The sequence below is a fragment of the Rhopalosiphum padi genome, chromosome 4 (assembly GCF_020882245.1).
Source record: "Rhopalosiphum padi isolate XX-2018 chromosome 4, ASM2088224v1, whole genome shotgun sequence".
NCBI lineage: Eukaryota > Metazoa > Arthropoda > Insecta > Hemiptera > Aphididae > Rhopalosiphum > Rhopalosiphum padi.
This window is the reverse complement of record NC_083600.1, coordinates 27,372,398-27,389,083: the sequence shown is the minus strand read 5'-3', so window position 1 is coordinate 27,389,083 and position 16,686 is coordinate 27,372,398. Positions and strand designations below refer to the sequence as shown.

General features: G+C 29.1%; 1 protein-coding gene across 2 annotated transcripts in view; it reads left to right on the top strand.

Moving 5' to 3' along the window:
• The window catches only part of LOC132928470 (mucin-2), a 48,693-nt gene that overhangs the window by 13,531 nt on the left and 18,476 nt on the right, over positions 1-16,686 (top strand). Inside the window, exons 1-2 of one of the 2 annotated variants that reach the window (XM_060993162.1) lie at positions 6,700-6,718; positions 6,954-7,025. In XM_060993162.1, the coding sequence (XP_060849145.1) occupies positions 6,977-7,025 (49 nt within the window). In that variant the 5' untranslated portion in view covers positions 6,700-6,718; positions 6,954-6,976. Of the gene's footprint in view, positions 1-6,699; positions 6,719-6,953; positions 7,026-16,686 lie in introns of those variants that run through there. The other variant, XM_060993161.1, reaches the window with a different exon arrangement.

Here is a 16,686-nt window from a genome sequence, read left to right as displayed (position 1 = left end):
TTCATATAAGTTTTTATCGCATTAACAAGATTATGGTTTAATGGTAATTAATACCTTTCTATATTATTATACTGCTCTTCGTTAAATGTATTGATTGAATATATTACTATACAGACGGTTTAGTGAATATCGTAAATTATATTTAAAAAAAACTTAATCGTAGATTATAAGTAGTCTTAAAACTATTTCAATTGCGTCAATAATAATTTAAAAAAAAATTTATTAAAAGTTATAGTTTAACATTTTTGATGATTTCCGTCCGCACAATATTATTTTGATTAACGGATAGTAGACAAAAAGAAAAAAAATATCGTGCACTATTGCATTACACTATGATGCTGTAATGGATGGGTACGTATGTATCATACAGAAGTCATAAACGTCCGCGTGTTACACACGTTCTACTGAAAATATTTTTAAAGGGTAAAATAATAATTATCAAATTGTAATAATGATAACTACATATACGGCACGCGATGTATTTAACACTTCAAGCGATCAATTAGTATGATATAATTTTGTATAATCACATAATATATAATAAAAAACATACCTATATATATATATATATATATATATATATAGCATAACGCAGTCGGGGGACCTGGCCGATACGTTGCATACATTATTATTATATAGCGGATGTTGTATTGCAAAGGTGAAGGTCGATTACACTGTTCACACACGCTAACACTTTTTTTCTTCTTTATTGGTGGCGTCTTCCATTATAATATGCGTATAGCTCACCGTGGTACCCATCATCATCGCACTATGCACACTGCGGCACAGTCTCACAACTTTCCCCGATATTTTTTTCCCGACATTTTTACGCATAACTCCTCACTTGTGATGTCGTCGTTGCGCAACTAAAAATTATATTATAATATTACTCGCGTATATCCGACTCCCATACCGGCTTTATACGTACCCGACTTCCTATACATATACGTTTGGTATAATATAATATTATTATTATATCCGCAGAGAAGATGCGATAACCAACGAGTCCGGTTGTTACGACGCGTGCACTGCGAGTGTGTTCCGACACTCGATGATGATAATAATAGGTATATAATGTTATTATTTATTATTATAATATATAATAATGATAATCAATCATCGGGCGACGATTCGCCGCCGTATAGATAACCTACACCAATACGATTCGATTAAATAATAATAATGATTACGTTTATTATTTTTTTATCTTCTCTGATATTTTTTCCTCGTAAGATATGCGATATCGATGTAGGTATGTTATTATTATGGCATCGGCACGGAATAAACTCGCTATTTTAAAATAAACGAGATACAAGAAGTTTTTATGCATAAATAATAAAACGATAATAATATATTTGTAAGTAGAATAATTTATTGGTGATGTGTAGGTATACACATAGTTTTTGAATTCCGAATTATTGAAATCATTGGTCTTGAACTTTCACACGTAAACCAAATTGAAAAATGATGTAAGTTTTTGCCTTGTAGCGGAATCACGAATTTCAGTAAAATATGGCGTAATACTTATAAACCATAAACTAATAATAACGATTTGTTTGTATCAACTGTCATAAATACCATCAGACAGTAAAAAATTATATTTTATAATACTTTCGATATTACAAAAATATAGTCATCTTCGCATTATTGTAGATACCTATAGATACCAACAATTCGAATATCACCATATTGAATAGCTAATTTTCAATCCCGAGAATGATACGATCATTATTTATTATATAGTCTTGATAATCACTAATCAACTTAATTATTATTATATTATTTTATTTATCTATAGTTTGAAATGGAATTTAAATATAAAATAATATGAAAGATATTGTTCAAATATATCGAAACTTAAAAATAAATAAGTGTTTTGAAAATGTATAACTAGAATAAATATTAGTAAATTTTACATGAAATATGACTATATATGCTATAACTTGTTACCATAGTTTACCATGTGTCCGTGTCATATGACATATATAGTTATAGATCATATTATCATGTTAACTAAACTTATAAAATAATCATAAATCATTGTGTACGAATTAAAAATAAAAATCGATTTGATCCATATTCAGTCACGTTTAACGCCCGTGCCTACATAATATAATTTGCATAATGCGGCCGATATTATTTTCAAACGACTATCAATTCATATAGAAATGAAATACGATATATGTAGAACGATTAACTATGCTAAAATGTTTCATAATACTTCCCAACTTGTTTTGTTGCTTAAATAATACATATTAATGTATTAATATATAGCCATTTAATAAGTAGATATATTGTATATCAAATTATTCGATTTAATTTAATATTATTTGGACAACAAATATAAACGTAATAAACATGTTTATAACAAAACATGTAAAGCCATGCATTATTCAAATTTGAAATAATTATAATTTTATCCCAAAGTTGAAAGAATTTTAAAATTTGTATAGATGTTGAATGCTCGTTTTAATATTATTTAAATGTAAGTATATACACGTGTATATCTATAAAATATTTTTGTCCCATAAGTAGAGTAGTATAACGTATTATTGGTTGGTACAAATATTTAACTATATAGATACGATTATATATGGTTTTGTATTTACATTTGTGTGTCATCCATAATGTATAAATCTAAGTAGAATAAATAAAATTGCATATAAACGGTTAATAAATTTCTAGATTATAGATTTAATCTATTTTTTTATAATGGACCAAACATTTTCATGATAGTAGAATTTTTTTTCAATTTTTCAATCGGAAAAATGTTTGTTACAAAAAAAATAATAATAAATAATACAGAATTTAGAGTGAAATATTCACCTAAAGAATATCCCGAATCTTGTTATACATAAAAAAAAATGGGAATTCAATAGTTTTTATGAAGTCACGAATAAAAATCGTAAACGTTGTACTATCTGATAAATACTTCGATTTCCTTTCTCTTAACAAATCTATAAAGTTCAAGAATTCATGTAATTCAATATATATTCGTGTATAAAATGTGTAAAATGTTACATTATACCCACTAAATCAATACATAAGACGGTATGTATGTATAACTATATAATACATCTTAAACTGAATCTAGATAGGTACCAAGTTTAATTGATGTTATCTACAGTATTATCTATTCAAATATAAAACATTTCCTATTGTATTCATATTCACAATGACGAGTTCATACTTACCAAAGCATAACCTCATTATGCTCTGATGAGTTTTAATAACAAATTACTCTTTTTTGATTGAGAAATCACTTTTGCCATATATAATTTAATCAAAGTGTGTTTAATGCGTGTATCGTATAAATGATACAGTGCAAATTTCGATAATATACAAAATACATTCGTAAGTTTCTCAACACATCAAAACTCGTTTTATTTTGTAAATTATAAAAAACTATTGAAATAATATTACACCTAACCGATGTTCATGTTTTGACATTTAGTTCGTATATGCGTTGTTAAAAGTAATTTGCTGTAAACTGAAATCGAATTCGTGTTTGCCATTTGTATAGTCATATATAAAGTAAAAATAAGAAGTATAGCAACAATAATATAATGTATATATATATATATATATATAATTATATTATATTTCATAAAAAAACTATCCCATCATATTATATAGTTTTCCTTTAACCATATATGTTTTTAACGAAAAAACTGATGATTTTTTACCTTTAAATTCTGATACTATGATTTGTGTTTTCAATTAAATTTTTTTTCACTTTCCAGACATTTTTTTTTTTTAAATATCTCCCATCCACTCATGTCTGTTTATGTGATATCAAAGTAAACATTCCACCAAATTTTTTTTTTTTACGTTCTCGGCCAATTAGATAATAATAATAATAAAAAAAAATACTGTTCTGCGATTACGATGACGTTTACTCGACGCGTGTTAGTTGAAAATACAATGATTCCACTAAGTCAACCGACCCGGAACGTGATATATTTTCTTCTTTTTGATGGCGGCGGCGGTGCGCGCGCGCGTGTGTATATTATGCTCTCCACTACGTTCGCGGTGATGAATACAATTCTTACCAATTATCGTTTTACCCGTCTCGCTATTGTTTGACGGATGGACCGAGAGACTGGTAAATGTGACATCACTGAAATATGCATATGTACGTCGTTTTCTGTTGAAAATGCGTTGTTTATACTGTTATTATTATTTTTTTATTTATTTAATTTTAACACTTTTCGTTACAATAATAAGCATATAACTGAATATATGGTACTATATCGGTTTAATATACGACATAGATACAGGGAAAATATGATATCATGACACACCGATGTTTTGACTAAAAATATTGTTATTTAATAACCATAGATATTATACTAAATATCTATGGTATACTCGTATACGTGATATATCGTATCATAGAAATTATAAATGAAAATTGCTGTTATTCCTTTTGTCAATTTTGTTTTTAATCGTTTTAGGTACTAAACTAATTTTATAATCGAATAATAATTAAAAATTAACTTTTTTTCATATTTTTTTCGGAAAATAATCTAATGTTTCAATTGTGATTACTGATTAATGTATTTTTGTTATTTTTTAAATTTACTTTATGGTTCACGCGTCTTAAATTAGTCCAGTTTGTGTTTTTTGTTGACAAACTATTAAAATGACGTGTCCCTTAATCACACATTCCTATATCATGCTTAATTATTGGTTGCATGTTAGTAAACTATTATTTTCGAATTTGTTAATTATTAATTGATCAACCGTGAATTCTAAAATATCGTTTTCGCTTAACGCCCAGCAATTCTCAGTTCCATGTATATATATATTTTATTTCTTTTGCACATTTTCTTCAAACATGTACACGATTATCGAACAAAAGACACGCGCCTGTGTATTTGGTGTTTAATATGATATATATAGCTGGAAATCAATCCATGAAAACGGGAACTCACAATGAGGTAATCATAAAAAATGATGGACACATTCGATTTACTTCGACAGTCAATAGTATACTATTATGGTGTATTTATTATATATATAATAATATGTTATCCGCAGCTAGTGTTCACTGTACAAATCGAATCGGAAGTCGCTTATACGTATACGGACTGAGTCTACTATTGTGGATTAAAGCGGTTTCACCATTTCGAGAATAAATGTTATACTATATTATAATAATGGTCTTATCATCCCTTTTCCGGTATTATGTTTTCCGATTGTCATTGACGTCGTGGTGAACAGATATGTTATATTCAAACAGTACTTACCGGAGTACAGAATGGCTGAAAAAATAGTAGGTAATATGATATAAACATTAAGAATTAAATAATAAAATATGTCCAATGTCCATCATAAGTTAAAACAATAACTATTATTGTAACTCACTGATATTTAACAATTTTTCCATTTTAAAATAAGTATTATTTGTCTATAAAACTACATATAATCTGTACTACCCTAATATACTATAAAAGGTATAATACTTAGTACATTATAAATAAAAGTAGGTACATCTAAAAAAATTGTTGATTTATTATATTTAGCGTAAATTTAAGCGCCACTTAATTTTTTATCTATTTGAATATTAACATACTAGTTTAGAATTTTTAATTTTTATAACATAGTGCTTGTAGTGCGCGTATAAATACTTATATATTCTACATCATAATCGAATAAATAATAATGAAATACGAAATAATGCTGATTTTATTTTTTATATGAAAGTCAATTTTGAGTAATTTTTTTTCTGCGCTATGTGCACGAGGAAGTTACATCAATTATTATATTACCTATTTACATTAGTATAGAGTATAGACATCAGTTTGAAAAAGAATACATAGACAATTATTCTACAAACTTCGATACACCTTAATACTTTTCAATATATTTACTCATTATATCCTCCGTATAACTTCACAACTGTCTGTTCATGTGTAAAAACACTAAAAAATATAAAATATCCGATATTTTCTAGTAAAATTATAAACTCGCTCGTTGTAATTTAGTAAATGATGCGTAGTGCGCATAAATGCATAATAATTTCAAATATTTTCCAAAATCAAATGCGCAGATTTAGATAGACGAAAACGAAACGAAACATCACTCACAAGTACGGTTATATCCATTAGTACGAAATTAACCGATGTTCGACCATAACTATTATTGTATAGGTACCGTGTAAATAATATAAAATATTATGTACCGACTAGTTATTATTAATTAATATTATTAAAAACGAACAAACGAGAACACCATATTAATGAACATATATAAACTATAATGTAATATACTCGTACATATAATATTATATACCTATACATATGTATACGACGTTAAGAGTTCATACACTCTATGGTTGTAATTAACTGCGATTTAAAAAATATAAAACATACAGGTAGGTATATTATTATTGTTATCTAACACAACGAGCACTTTTGAAGTGTGCAGCATTGTCCGTGGGAAAACAAAAACTCCGGGGAAAACAAGCACACACACACACACACACACACATAATATATATATATACATTTATTACGCGTCGGATTCATCTGAGGCGTTTTTCCCCCCCGGTACCTCCGGCGGAGTTGTTTCCCCCTACCTGCAGTGGCGACGACGGGGAACGCCACTGCGGCGTGTTAACCGAGCGACAGTCCCGAATAGTGTCGTCGATGTACCTACGCACACGCAGGACGTGCCGTCACCGCGTTTTGCGACCATCGATAATAATATTATAGTATGATAATACAACAAATATAGACTTTTGAATTTCGTTTGCCGCCGCGTTATATTCATATTATATATTTATCAATTTATCGTAATCGTAATCATAATATTATTATTATTATTATTATTATTATTATTATTATTACTACTATCGTAATTTTTTTATGTGTTGCGTTTACACGCAAATATATAGTAGTGTCATGGATAACCGTCATGTCTAAAAGAACCGTGTTTGTGTTTTACAGCGGATTTTCACACAAATGACAAGATGAAACGCAATTGGATTAGAACAGATCGATTGTGGTGCCTATTCTTGAGTGAGTACCAAACAATATTACTTTACCTACACACCATATTTGTCATTATTATAATTATTAGATAACAGTTTTCATTACTTATACGTTAATTCGTTAAATACCATATAAATATATAACGTAGTATGATTTTCTCACATGAGCTAAAATGATGAGTTCTTACGTTTACATAATTTTTTACATTCACATAATCGTTATAAACAGTAAAATTATAACATCATGTATAACTGTATATTACATAAAACTTACTGTAGTTTATAATACTCATATTTCTGTATGAGCTATGCGTTATATTTAGCTATACTTATTTATTTTTGAGCCGTAGAAATAAATGACTTGAAAGATTATCGACTAACCACATAATGCATAAGTTATAAAAAGTTTTTTAATCTCAAGTTAAAATGATATTATATATTATTAAAACCTATATAATATTAACATATTTAATTATGTGCTTTAAGCAATATTTATCAAAATAACATTTAAATCAATTTAAAACAATATCATTCCAATAATCAAATTTAACGTATTATAATAATATAATAAATAATTTCATGCAGTATGTAAAAATCAATGATTATAGTTTTAGATGTTAAATTTAATAAATAATAATAATAATATATGTTAATGTCACGAATACATTTAATAGGAATACGTTTCAAAAGCAAAAGCTGTTAACAAATAATATCAGCATAATGAATGATGATAAATTATAATAATTTAATTAAGATTTGAACAATGTATAAAAATATGCAATAATATGTATTTTATACAAATAATACCAAAATAAATGTGACAATTCACATGCATATAATTAGCGCCAAAGCCCATTGGCCATTGTCGGAGAGCTAGTGGTTATAAGCATTTAAGTGACGTGATAGATATTTAAGATATTTTAATATTTAAAATATATTACTGGAGTAATTTTATCATCTTCGTAATGTATCTATGCTATTGATTTTACTTATTCAGCTTATTCATTTGGTGTATAGAACATACTATATAGATATATATATACATATATTATAGATAGTAATTAGTAGTTAATAGACATTGGTACCTACTTAGTTGATAACTTCTGAAATATTATAAATATTATCAATACAATAAATAAAACACAATTTAAAATAAACAAACACTTAGTTTTTAATGCTTAAGTATAGTTACATGTAAATACTATTGCAATTCCTGAATACCCTTCTACGGAGGTGTATGTTTTAATTAAACTAAAATATTGTTTAACCTTATACAGCTACCAAAATTTGCTTTGTCAGCCTAAATTTTTACCGCTAGTGATCAATCTATTATGACGTTTACTGTGGGCTGTTTCAACTTTCCAAACAGATTAGGATATTGTTATTTGTTTTTTTCTATAAATACCATTTCATTGTACACATCAAAAATAATTCAAAATTATTAATATTATTAAAGTACTATTTATTTATAATTTTGTATTTTTTAAATTTTAATGGTGTCATAGAATAAATTGAAGACCTAATAAAAAATGTTAACTATTTCTGTAAATTTACTTAGCCTTATAATTAATTAAATAAAGTGTAACTGTGTAACCAAATATAATTTTTTTGTTTTAAGAAAAAGCATTGATACATAATAATTTTTAATTTAGTTTTGTCATACTCACGGTATAAAATATGTTGTAAAAATGTAGTAATATCTAATTAGGATTGTAATTTTTTTTAAATATTTCATATATTATCTATGTAATTGAAGGTTTAACAAAATAAAATACAATTGTATTATATACAACGTACTTTTAAAATGTAATGATTGATTTATTTATTTAACTAGCTAATTACATCCATTATAAATAAGGTTAACTCCCTCAATTCTAAAAAAATTAGATTTCATAATTTATTCATGAATTTCGACAATTAATCGATTTCATGCCCGCATATTTTACTATATGTATTTAAAGTGCTTCATTGCCATTATTTTCTTTCCATATAACTATAATTTTAAATATATCCACAGTCATTATTCATTATTTATTTAGGTAGTTATCTACTACTATAATTATTAATGTTCGATTTAATGATAGATCTCTTGTTTTTATGTCATTATTACAAATTGTTTTTACTTGTCGTTGTAACGATGGTTCGTCTACCGTCGTAACTATAGATCATAAAGTATTAGCCTTTCTAAATATTTATTTTGATGGATTTTGTTGAGAAATATCATTATCAGACATCCTCGATGTTCCCTCGATAGACATACGTATAATATATTAAATATATGGGTACATATCTATCTACCAGCTGTGGTAATTCAAAGTGACACGATTATTACCGTAATGATTATACAGTTTAGATGTGTTATGTGTATATAATACAAGAAAAGTAGAAATAGAAGAAAAAAGAAAACATTGAAATCAGTTAACGAAATAGTTGTGCTTGATTCGATTAGAGGGTTAGGTTAGGCTTGACACTGTAATATAATGGTATAATATAAAAGCGTATTTCTGTCTTTTTTTCACTTGCGATATTGGCCCGAATGATCTTAATAATATGGTAATTCTGCAAATTTGGACAACGTCCGGTGTCTGCTGGACAAACAATTTACGAAAAAAAAATAATAATAATAAGTAATAATGATAGGAATAGAATATTATAAATAATAAGGAAAAAAAAAAACAAGAAAATAAAAGTAAACGGGTATAATGATAAAAAAAAAAGGTAGACACGAACAGAACGCGTCGGAAATTCATCCAATTATCGGACACAATAGGAGAATTTTTAATTTCATTTGTAAAAAGTTGCACAGCGGACGCCACCGCCGACATCAATGTCAAGTCGTCCCGTCTGTCCGTTTAGTCTACCCGAATAAACTTTCGAAAAACACAACAAAACACCTATTGAACGACATCGACCATTGAAAATAATTACCGTCTTCGCAGTTCAGACCGTATTTCTCTTTTTCTCTTCATTGTCCACGCGACAGCTTAAAAAAGTTCTTTAATCGTATTATAATATTATATCACCCGATATTTTACAAATAGAGTTCTAATTTGAATGCGTTAAAAATTGTAAAAATTAACTCAGGATAAATGCAAAAATGCTATTAAAATCATGAAATATACAGTACATAAAAATGCGTTCAAAAATGTATTTCTTACTGTTTAAAAACGATATGACGGAATCGCGTGTTGCACAGTGATGAATATATAATATTGTATGTATTATGTACCTATATATAATTTTGTTGATGTATTATGTACCTATATATAATTTTGTTGATGTATTGATTTAACGTCGTACCAATAATACTCCTACATGTAGTTTTAATGTAAATCTCGTATTTTATATTATACAATGTATATATATATTTCTGCGAAGCTACAATAAAGTAAATAAACATTTTTTAATTGCACAAAATTAGTACAACCTGTTGGTTATTAATTAAAACATTTTCGTCATACAAAATACGGCAGTAGGTCATTGCATGAGTATTATATTTTTTAAACGACAATATAATCATAAAATGACCAGTGTTTTTTCTACGTCTTTAGATCATATTATTTTCGTTTTAACGGGAGTTAAATAAATATCGTTCACTATAACTTTCGCGCAGACAGTATTAATGAATCATTTGTGTATTCGTCGTGAATATTTTTATTGTGATCAAATTATCCAAACTACTATTATAAATTTAGGTATAAGACATAATTTCTTTATTTTATGCGGTTTATATTTTCTAAAATTGAAAAAAAAAACAACGACGTACCTATAGTTATAACCCATAATCGACTCTAAAAATCACACAATCGATTTAAACGCTACGGAGTAGACCGAGTACGAAAATATCACAAATCAAATGATGACGAGTACTTGGAGTATAGCTCGTATGATACGTCTATTATTGAGTTATGCGTCGTAGGACGATCGTATGTCTGTGTCTGCAATGCGGACTCGAGTGATCGCGACCTTGGCACGGTTGGTTTGTATGTATACAAATCCGATCGCATCCTTTCGATACATTATCTCCTCGCGAAATAACATTTACACACACACACACACACACACACAAACACACACATATACATACGTGAACGCAGTTGACCGAGTGACATGCATCGTTGCCTGGATTTATATGTAGAATAACATATAATAATATAATATATTCTCGTGTAAAAATCTGCAGTCAATTACAGTAATTATATTAAAATTTACATTGCGGAATCGGTCGGTCGTGTGTTAAAAATAACGTCTATCGTGTTCACCGACCGTCTAGCCATCGGGCTTTATCTGGTCCGTAGCATCTCCTTTCTGCCAAGGTCGTCGCCGCTTAATAGCCGTTCGTCACAAAAACGCACGCACCATCGACTATACCTGTAGAGGTATAATTATTATAATATAGTCGTCGGGCCAATCCGATCCACGCACTATTATGTTATATTCAGTATTCGCCTTACTATATTATTTGTATAATGTACATTATATAGTAGGTAGATTAGTTGCATCTGTGCCGTACCTATATTATGATAATAATAATATTATTAACGACCGTAAACGACGCCTGCTCGATATAATAATATTATGAATTATAATATACCTGGGCAATCCGCAGCGCAGTAGGTGGCGATTTTGACAGTTTCGTGATGGGGGCCCATAAAAAGACCCCCCCCTCCCCTCGCGTAACAAGCGTACGATTATTTTCATCCTTTTGCCGACCAGTGTCCAAGCGCGCTTACGTTTCGTTATTATTTTTATTTATTAGCATAGGTACACAGGCTCTTCAATGACAGGTCATAAGCCTATAGTAAAAATATTATACTTTAACGTATAAGTTTAAATTAGATTTTTTTTCATCAAGGTCTGTGTATGTTTAAAATACGTAATTATATTCTCAGTGTTTTGTCGGTTGAGCGCTTCTTCTGTTTATATTGGATTATTGAGGAGGTGGCGTCTTGTTGTATACTTTGATCAGTGGAATAGGTGCACGGCGTGTGTCACACGAGTGTCTTGCTGAACATGTATACGAGTGAGAAAGATTTATTTTTTAGGTTTTATTTATGTTATGTTTTAAGACTTTTATAATATTTATTATGTACAGGCTTAATAATATCCATAAATCATTATTTTTTAATATTTAAATCATATCAGATAGAATTAATTATATGACGAGGGAGGAGGACGTTTGCTCCTAATCCCTTCTCAAAACCAACACTGATCTATAGCGTCCGAACATGTTATCTCAATATATATTATTTTGTCCGATACTGTGCATATAGACAATATTATTGTATATAATATATGTACATAGACTGTAATAACTAATAATATATGAATCGTCTTAAAGTGTGTTGTAGTTGTGTTTACATACATATTAAATGATAAATGATAATATTATTGTGATATATGTTGTCGCCGGCGCATCGTCGATTTCACCTAGTCGCCGGTTAATAACGACACGTATCTACTATCTATATATTATTATAATATATATATATATATATATATATCATTGACCGTACCGGCCATCTCGTCACGAGTCATTAACTGCATTCAATTAAACGCGGTCCAAATTAGATTACCGTGGACTGAGCTATTGGTTACTCAGCCAGGGGTAGAGTCATTATTTTCTTGTCACCTGTAGAGATCCGTGACAATGAAAACAGAAATGATTTCACCGGTTTTCGTTTTTTTTTTAAATTTATTTTTTTATTTATTTATATAGGTACACCACACTGCCAATAACGGGCGACGTATATTTTAACTGCAATAATTCGTCTTGTCTATTATTGCTAAGACGGTTTCGGCCGTTCCCCGCAAACGCATTTTCTTTGATCACTCAAAACATATCCGATACGTGTAGGTATATATAGTATATACAATACTACATGATCATTGTGTATAATAATAACAATATTATAATAATATAATATTATGTTTGGTCGAACATTTTCCACGTTGGTTCATCCAATGGCTCAGGCAATGGTCGTTAATCATATAATATACATAGCGTATAGTTACATTGATCGAATATACGCGTATTAAGACTACAGTAATCGCGTGTACTTATATTGTTACTGTTCTTTACGTATATATACCAATGAATCGACTTCATTATCGAAAGCTTCAATTTACTTTACATTGTACCCATTTTTATACAATCTCTGTTAGCGTATAATTTATTCGAGTTGAACCTTTAAAAAACATTTCTCGTTCTCACAATGGTTCCTATATACGATACATTGTACATCGATTTAACGTCTACTAAATATTCGATCAACTATTATACTTGATAATACAGTTGATTTTTAGCAAGTGTAACTGTAACTGTAATACTTGACTATATATAGTTAGAATACATACAAACATATACTTATAGATAATACATGTTGTATACGTATCTTACCCCAATGTGAATTTCTACAGAAATACAAAACACTAAAACCTATTGCAGTCAGCGAAGTCCGTTGAAACAGTTGAATTAAAAAATACGACTTGTTGACCTGGATCTTAATAATAAAAAAAACATTTTACAAACAACATGACAACAAATTAGTAAGCGAGTATTTTTTCAACATAAATATCATATTATATAGCCATTTATAAAGGGTCGATCAAGAGGTATACTTTGTATTTTGTAATAATATTATGAGCTACGGTATTTAATGTTTAATGACATTTATTGATCCGATACGTTTTCTTTGTGTTTCAGTCAACCTATAATATAATGTCTAAAATGTAAATATTATTTAATCAATGATAACAATGGGTATAATATATTACTATAACTTTTTACGGTACAACTTGACGAACCTGATGAAATCTTTTATTCCTCAAGAACATATATTTTAATTTTGTTTTCCTAGGTATTCATTGATTTTATGAAACTTTAAAAACTTAACCTAATCCAACCTAAACTTACCTACGGAAACGGTGATATAATACAAAGGATGTGTATAGCGGGCGTCGACTTAGGTTTTTATTAGGGTAAATATGTAATATATGTATATGGGTTTTAAAAAGCCAATTTTTTTCTATCGATCCATTTTTTTTGTTGACAAAAATAAACTCTTAAATTATTAAGAATATATCACTGACTTAAATAAAATTAACGATGCGATAATATGTTAATAATTTACACTCTTCCATACTTAAACGGTGTCCCTGAGTTTGTGTGATATTTATTACCAATATTAGACATCACGTAATTTTGTTTTGAATGGATATTATATTATAAGGTGTAACAAGACTATTTAACAGACTTCCATTACAAAAGTTACTATATTAAATTTGTTAAATAGCCCTACATTCACTCTGTATAGTAGATTGGGTATCGCTAAATTAATAATTTTAGTGGATCACCTTGAGAATTCGGGAAAACCAAAAAGTAAACGCTAAATTAAAAATAAAACTAAAAGTAAAGACAACCTTATTTCTTTCACCATAAAAAAAAAAACAAAATTCTTGACTGTGGACTGCGGGCCAGATAAAATTCGTCTTCAGGGCAGTCATTGATGATCTCTGTAGTAAATGATAAAAAACAAATATTATAAATTTGGAAATATTTATTTTTTGGAATCATTTTTATATTGGTACCATATAATACCATTTATGCGTACGGTTTGAAAATTACCATAAACCGTATAAATATAATAGTATATACTCATAAAGTCATAACACTGTGCGGTGAAAAATGTCTGTATGTGCGTAATATTTTCTATTTTGTGTGAATACTGCGCCAGTGTAATATACATGATTTATATGCTTACATTATATATTCGTTAGCATAATATTACACGTCATATACTATTTTATACGTATTATTATAAAATTATAATAAAAATATGTACCTACATAAAATATAATAATATAATGTTTATATACAGAACAAGACGTATTGGTTTTCTATCGATTTATTATACGTCCCATCGTTTAGACAATGATTTATCGCGTCGATGGTTCGATTAGGTATTTACTATTTTTACTCGTGGCCGCCCGCCGATATCCAATATAATATACCTATGTTATAATATATTATACATTATTATAATATTTCCCAGCATTGGCGTTCTCGATGTTTTCTATACATAATGTAATATTTCACTGTGCGAAGGTACGGTTACCCACCTATATATATATATATAAATAAATGATTTTCGGTCGCGCTCCTTACGTCGTCGAGTCATTGCCCGACGACTGTTGCAGCGGTATAATATTAATAATAATAATAATAATAATACGAAGAAAAGTGCATTCAGCGGATTGTCGGAATAATAATACGGCAATATATTGTATAGCTATTTTTATTATTATTATTATCGTATATAGGAGGTACGCGCGTATAATCGCGATACTCGAGGTGTGGAAAATATACATATAGATCTCGATTTACGTGATATACACAGCGGCCTAAGTATAAACGCAGGATGGGTCCATCTATTATTATGCACATCGTTTATATTATTATCGTGTTACAGCATACCTGCACATATTATGAGATTATTGTTGTTATTGTACGACATCGACGGCGGCGCAGGAACGTCATCTGGGCCTGCCGCCCGCGCCAAGTGGGAGATTGAATATCATATTTTTTGTTTTGCGCCGTGTATTTATTTGTTTTTATTTTTACCAAGTGAAAGCTGCGGCGGCTGCGGCGGCGGCGGTATATTAATTGTGACCGCCTTCTTGGAGTTATCGCACAATGCGGCGGCGGTGGCTCGGTATAATATGAAACACGTCGTGTCGTCTGCGGCATTCGCGCAGCACACCGGAATGCAAACCGGAATTATTGTTGTTTTCGGCGCAAAAAAAAAAAAAAAACGATAATAATAATAATAAAATAAAATGCACAATATTAATATAATATATTATTATTAGAATGTTACACAATTATTGCGCAATGCAACCCACCTATCCACGGGCTATTTGTTTCCCGCAATTAATATTTCACGTTTGTACTGCGTTTGCCGACTCACCCACGCGTTCGTTGTAGGAACTCGGTGGCTGGTACAATATAACACTCAATATGTGGCCTGGAGACACATTTTCGTTAGGTGTGATTATTATCTATACTTCGGTCCATAGTACGGTGGACATCTGTACGGTGTAGTATAAGAGGAAATTCGGGTTCATTGTAAAATAAACAGTCATCAAATTTGAACTGTAATAGTACACTGGGGTTGGAAATCTAATGATATCTAAGATTTTACTGGTTTCCCTGAATAATTGTAAACACTGATACTATGTAGATGATAAATCAGATACGACGATTATCAAAAAGTTTCATTTATTATAAATTAGATTAATATTGTTATTATTAGATAAGGTTTATGTAGTCTCTGGCACTCGGTATGCTAAAATTTCTAAGACGTTACGTTTTAGAAATTATATGTTTGTGATATTGTAATTGTACGCTATAAATTCATCACAAATTTCGTATAAATGTCAGCATTTATTATTTGTTTTCTGCCAAACAGCTAAACATAAAATGCAATAATATAATACTTACTTGGTCTCCGAATTCACGGGCCAAACGAGTCATAAAGTGCAGTTATAACTACATGTGCACAGTATATATAGTTTAACTATGTACAATAATATTGGTACATCATGTGAGACCGTGGTTTTAACATAATATAATATAGGTGCTATAGGTATATATACTAGCCGGTAGGTGCCCGATTCCGCAGTCGTAC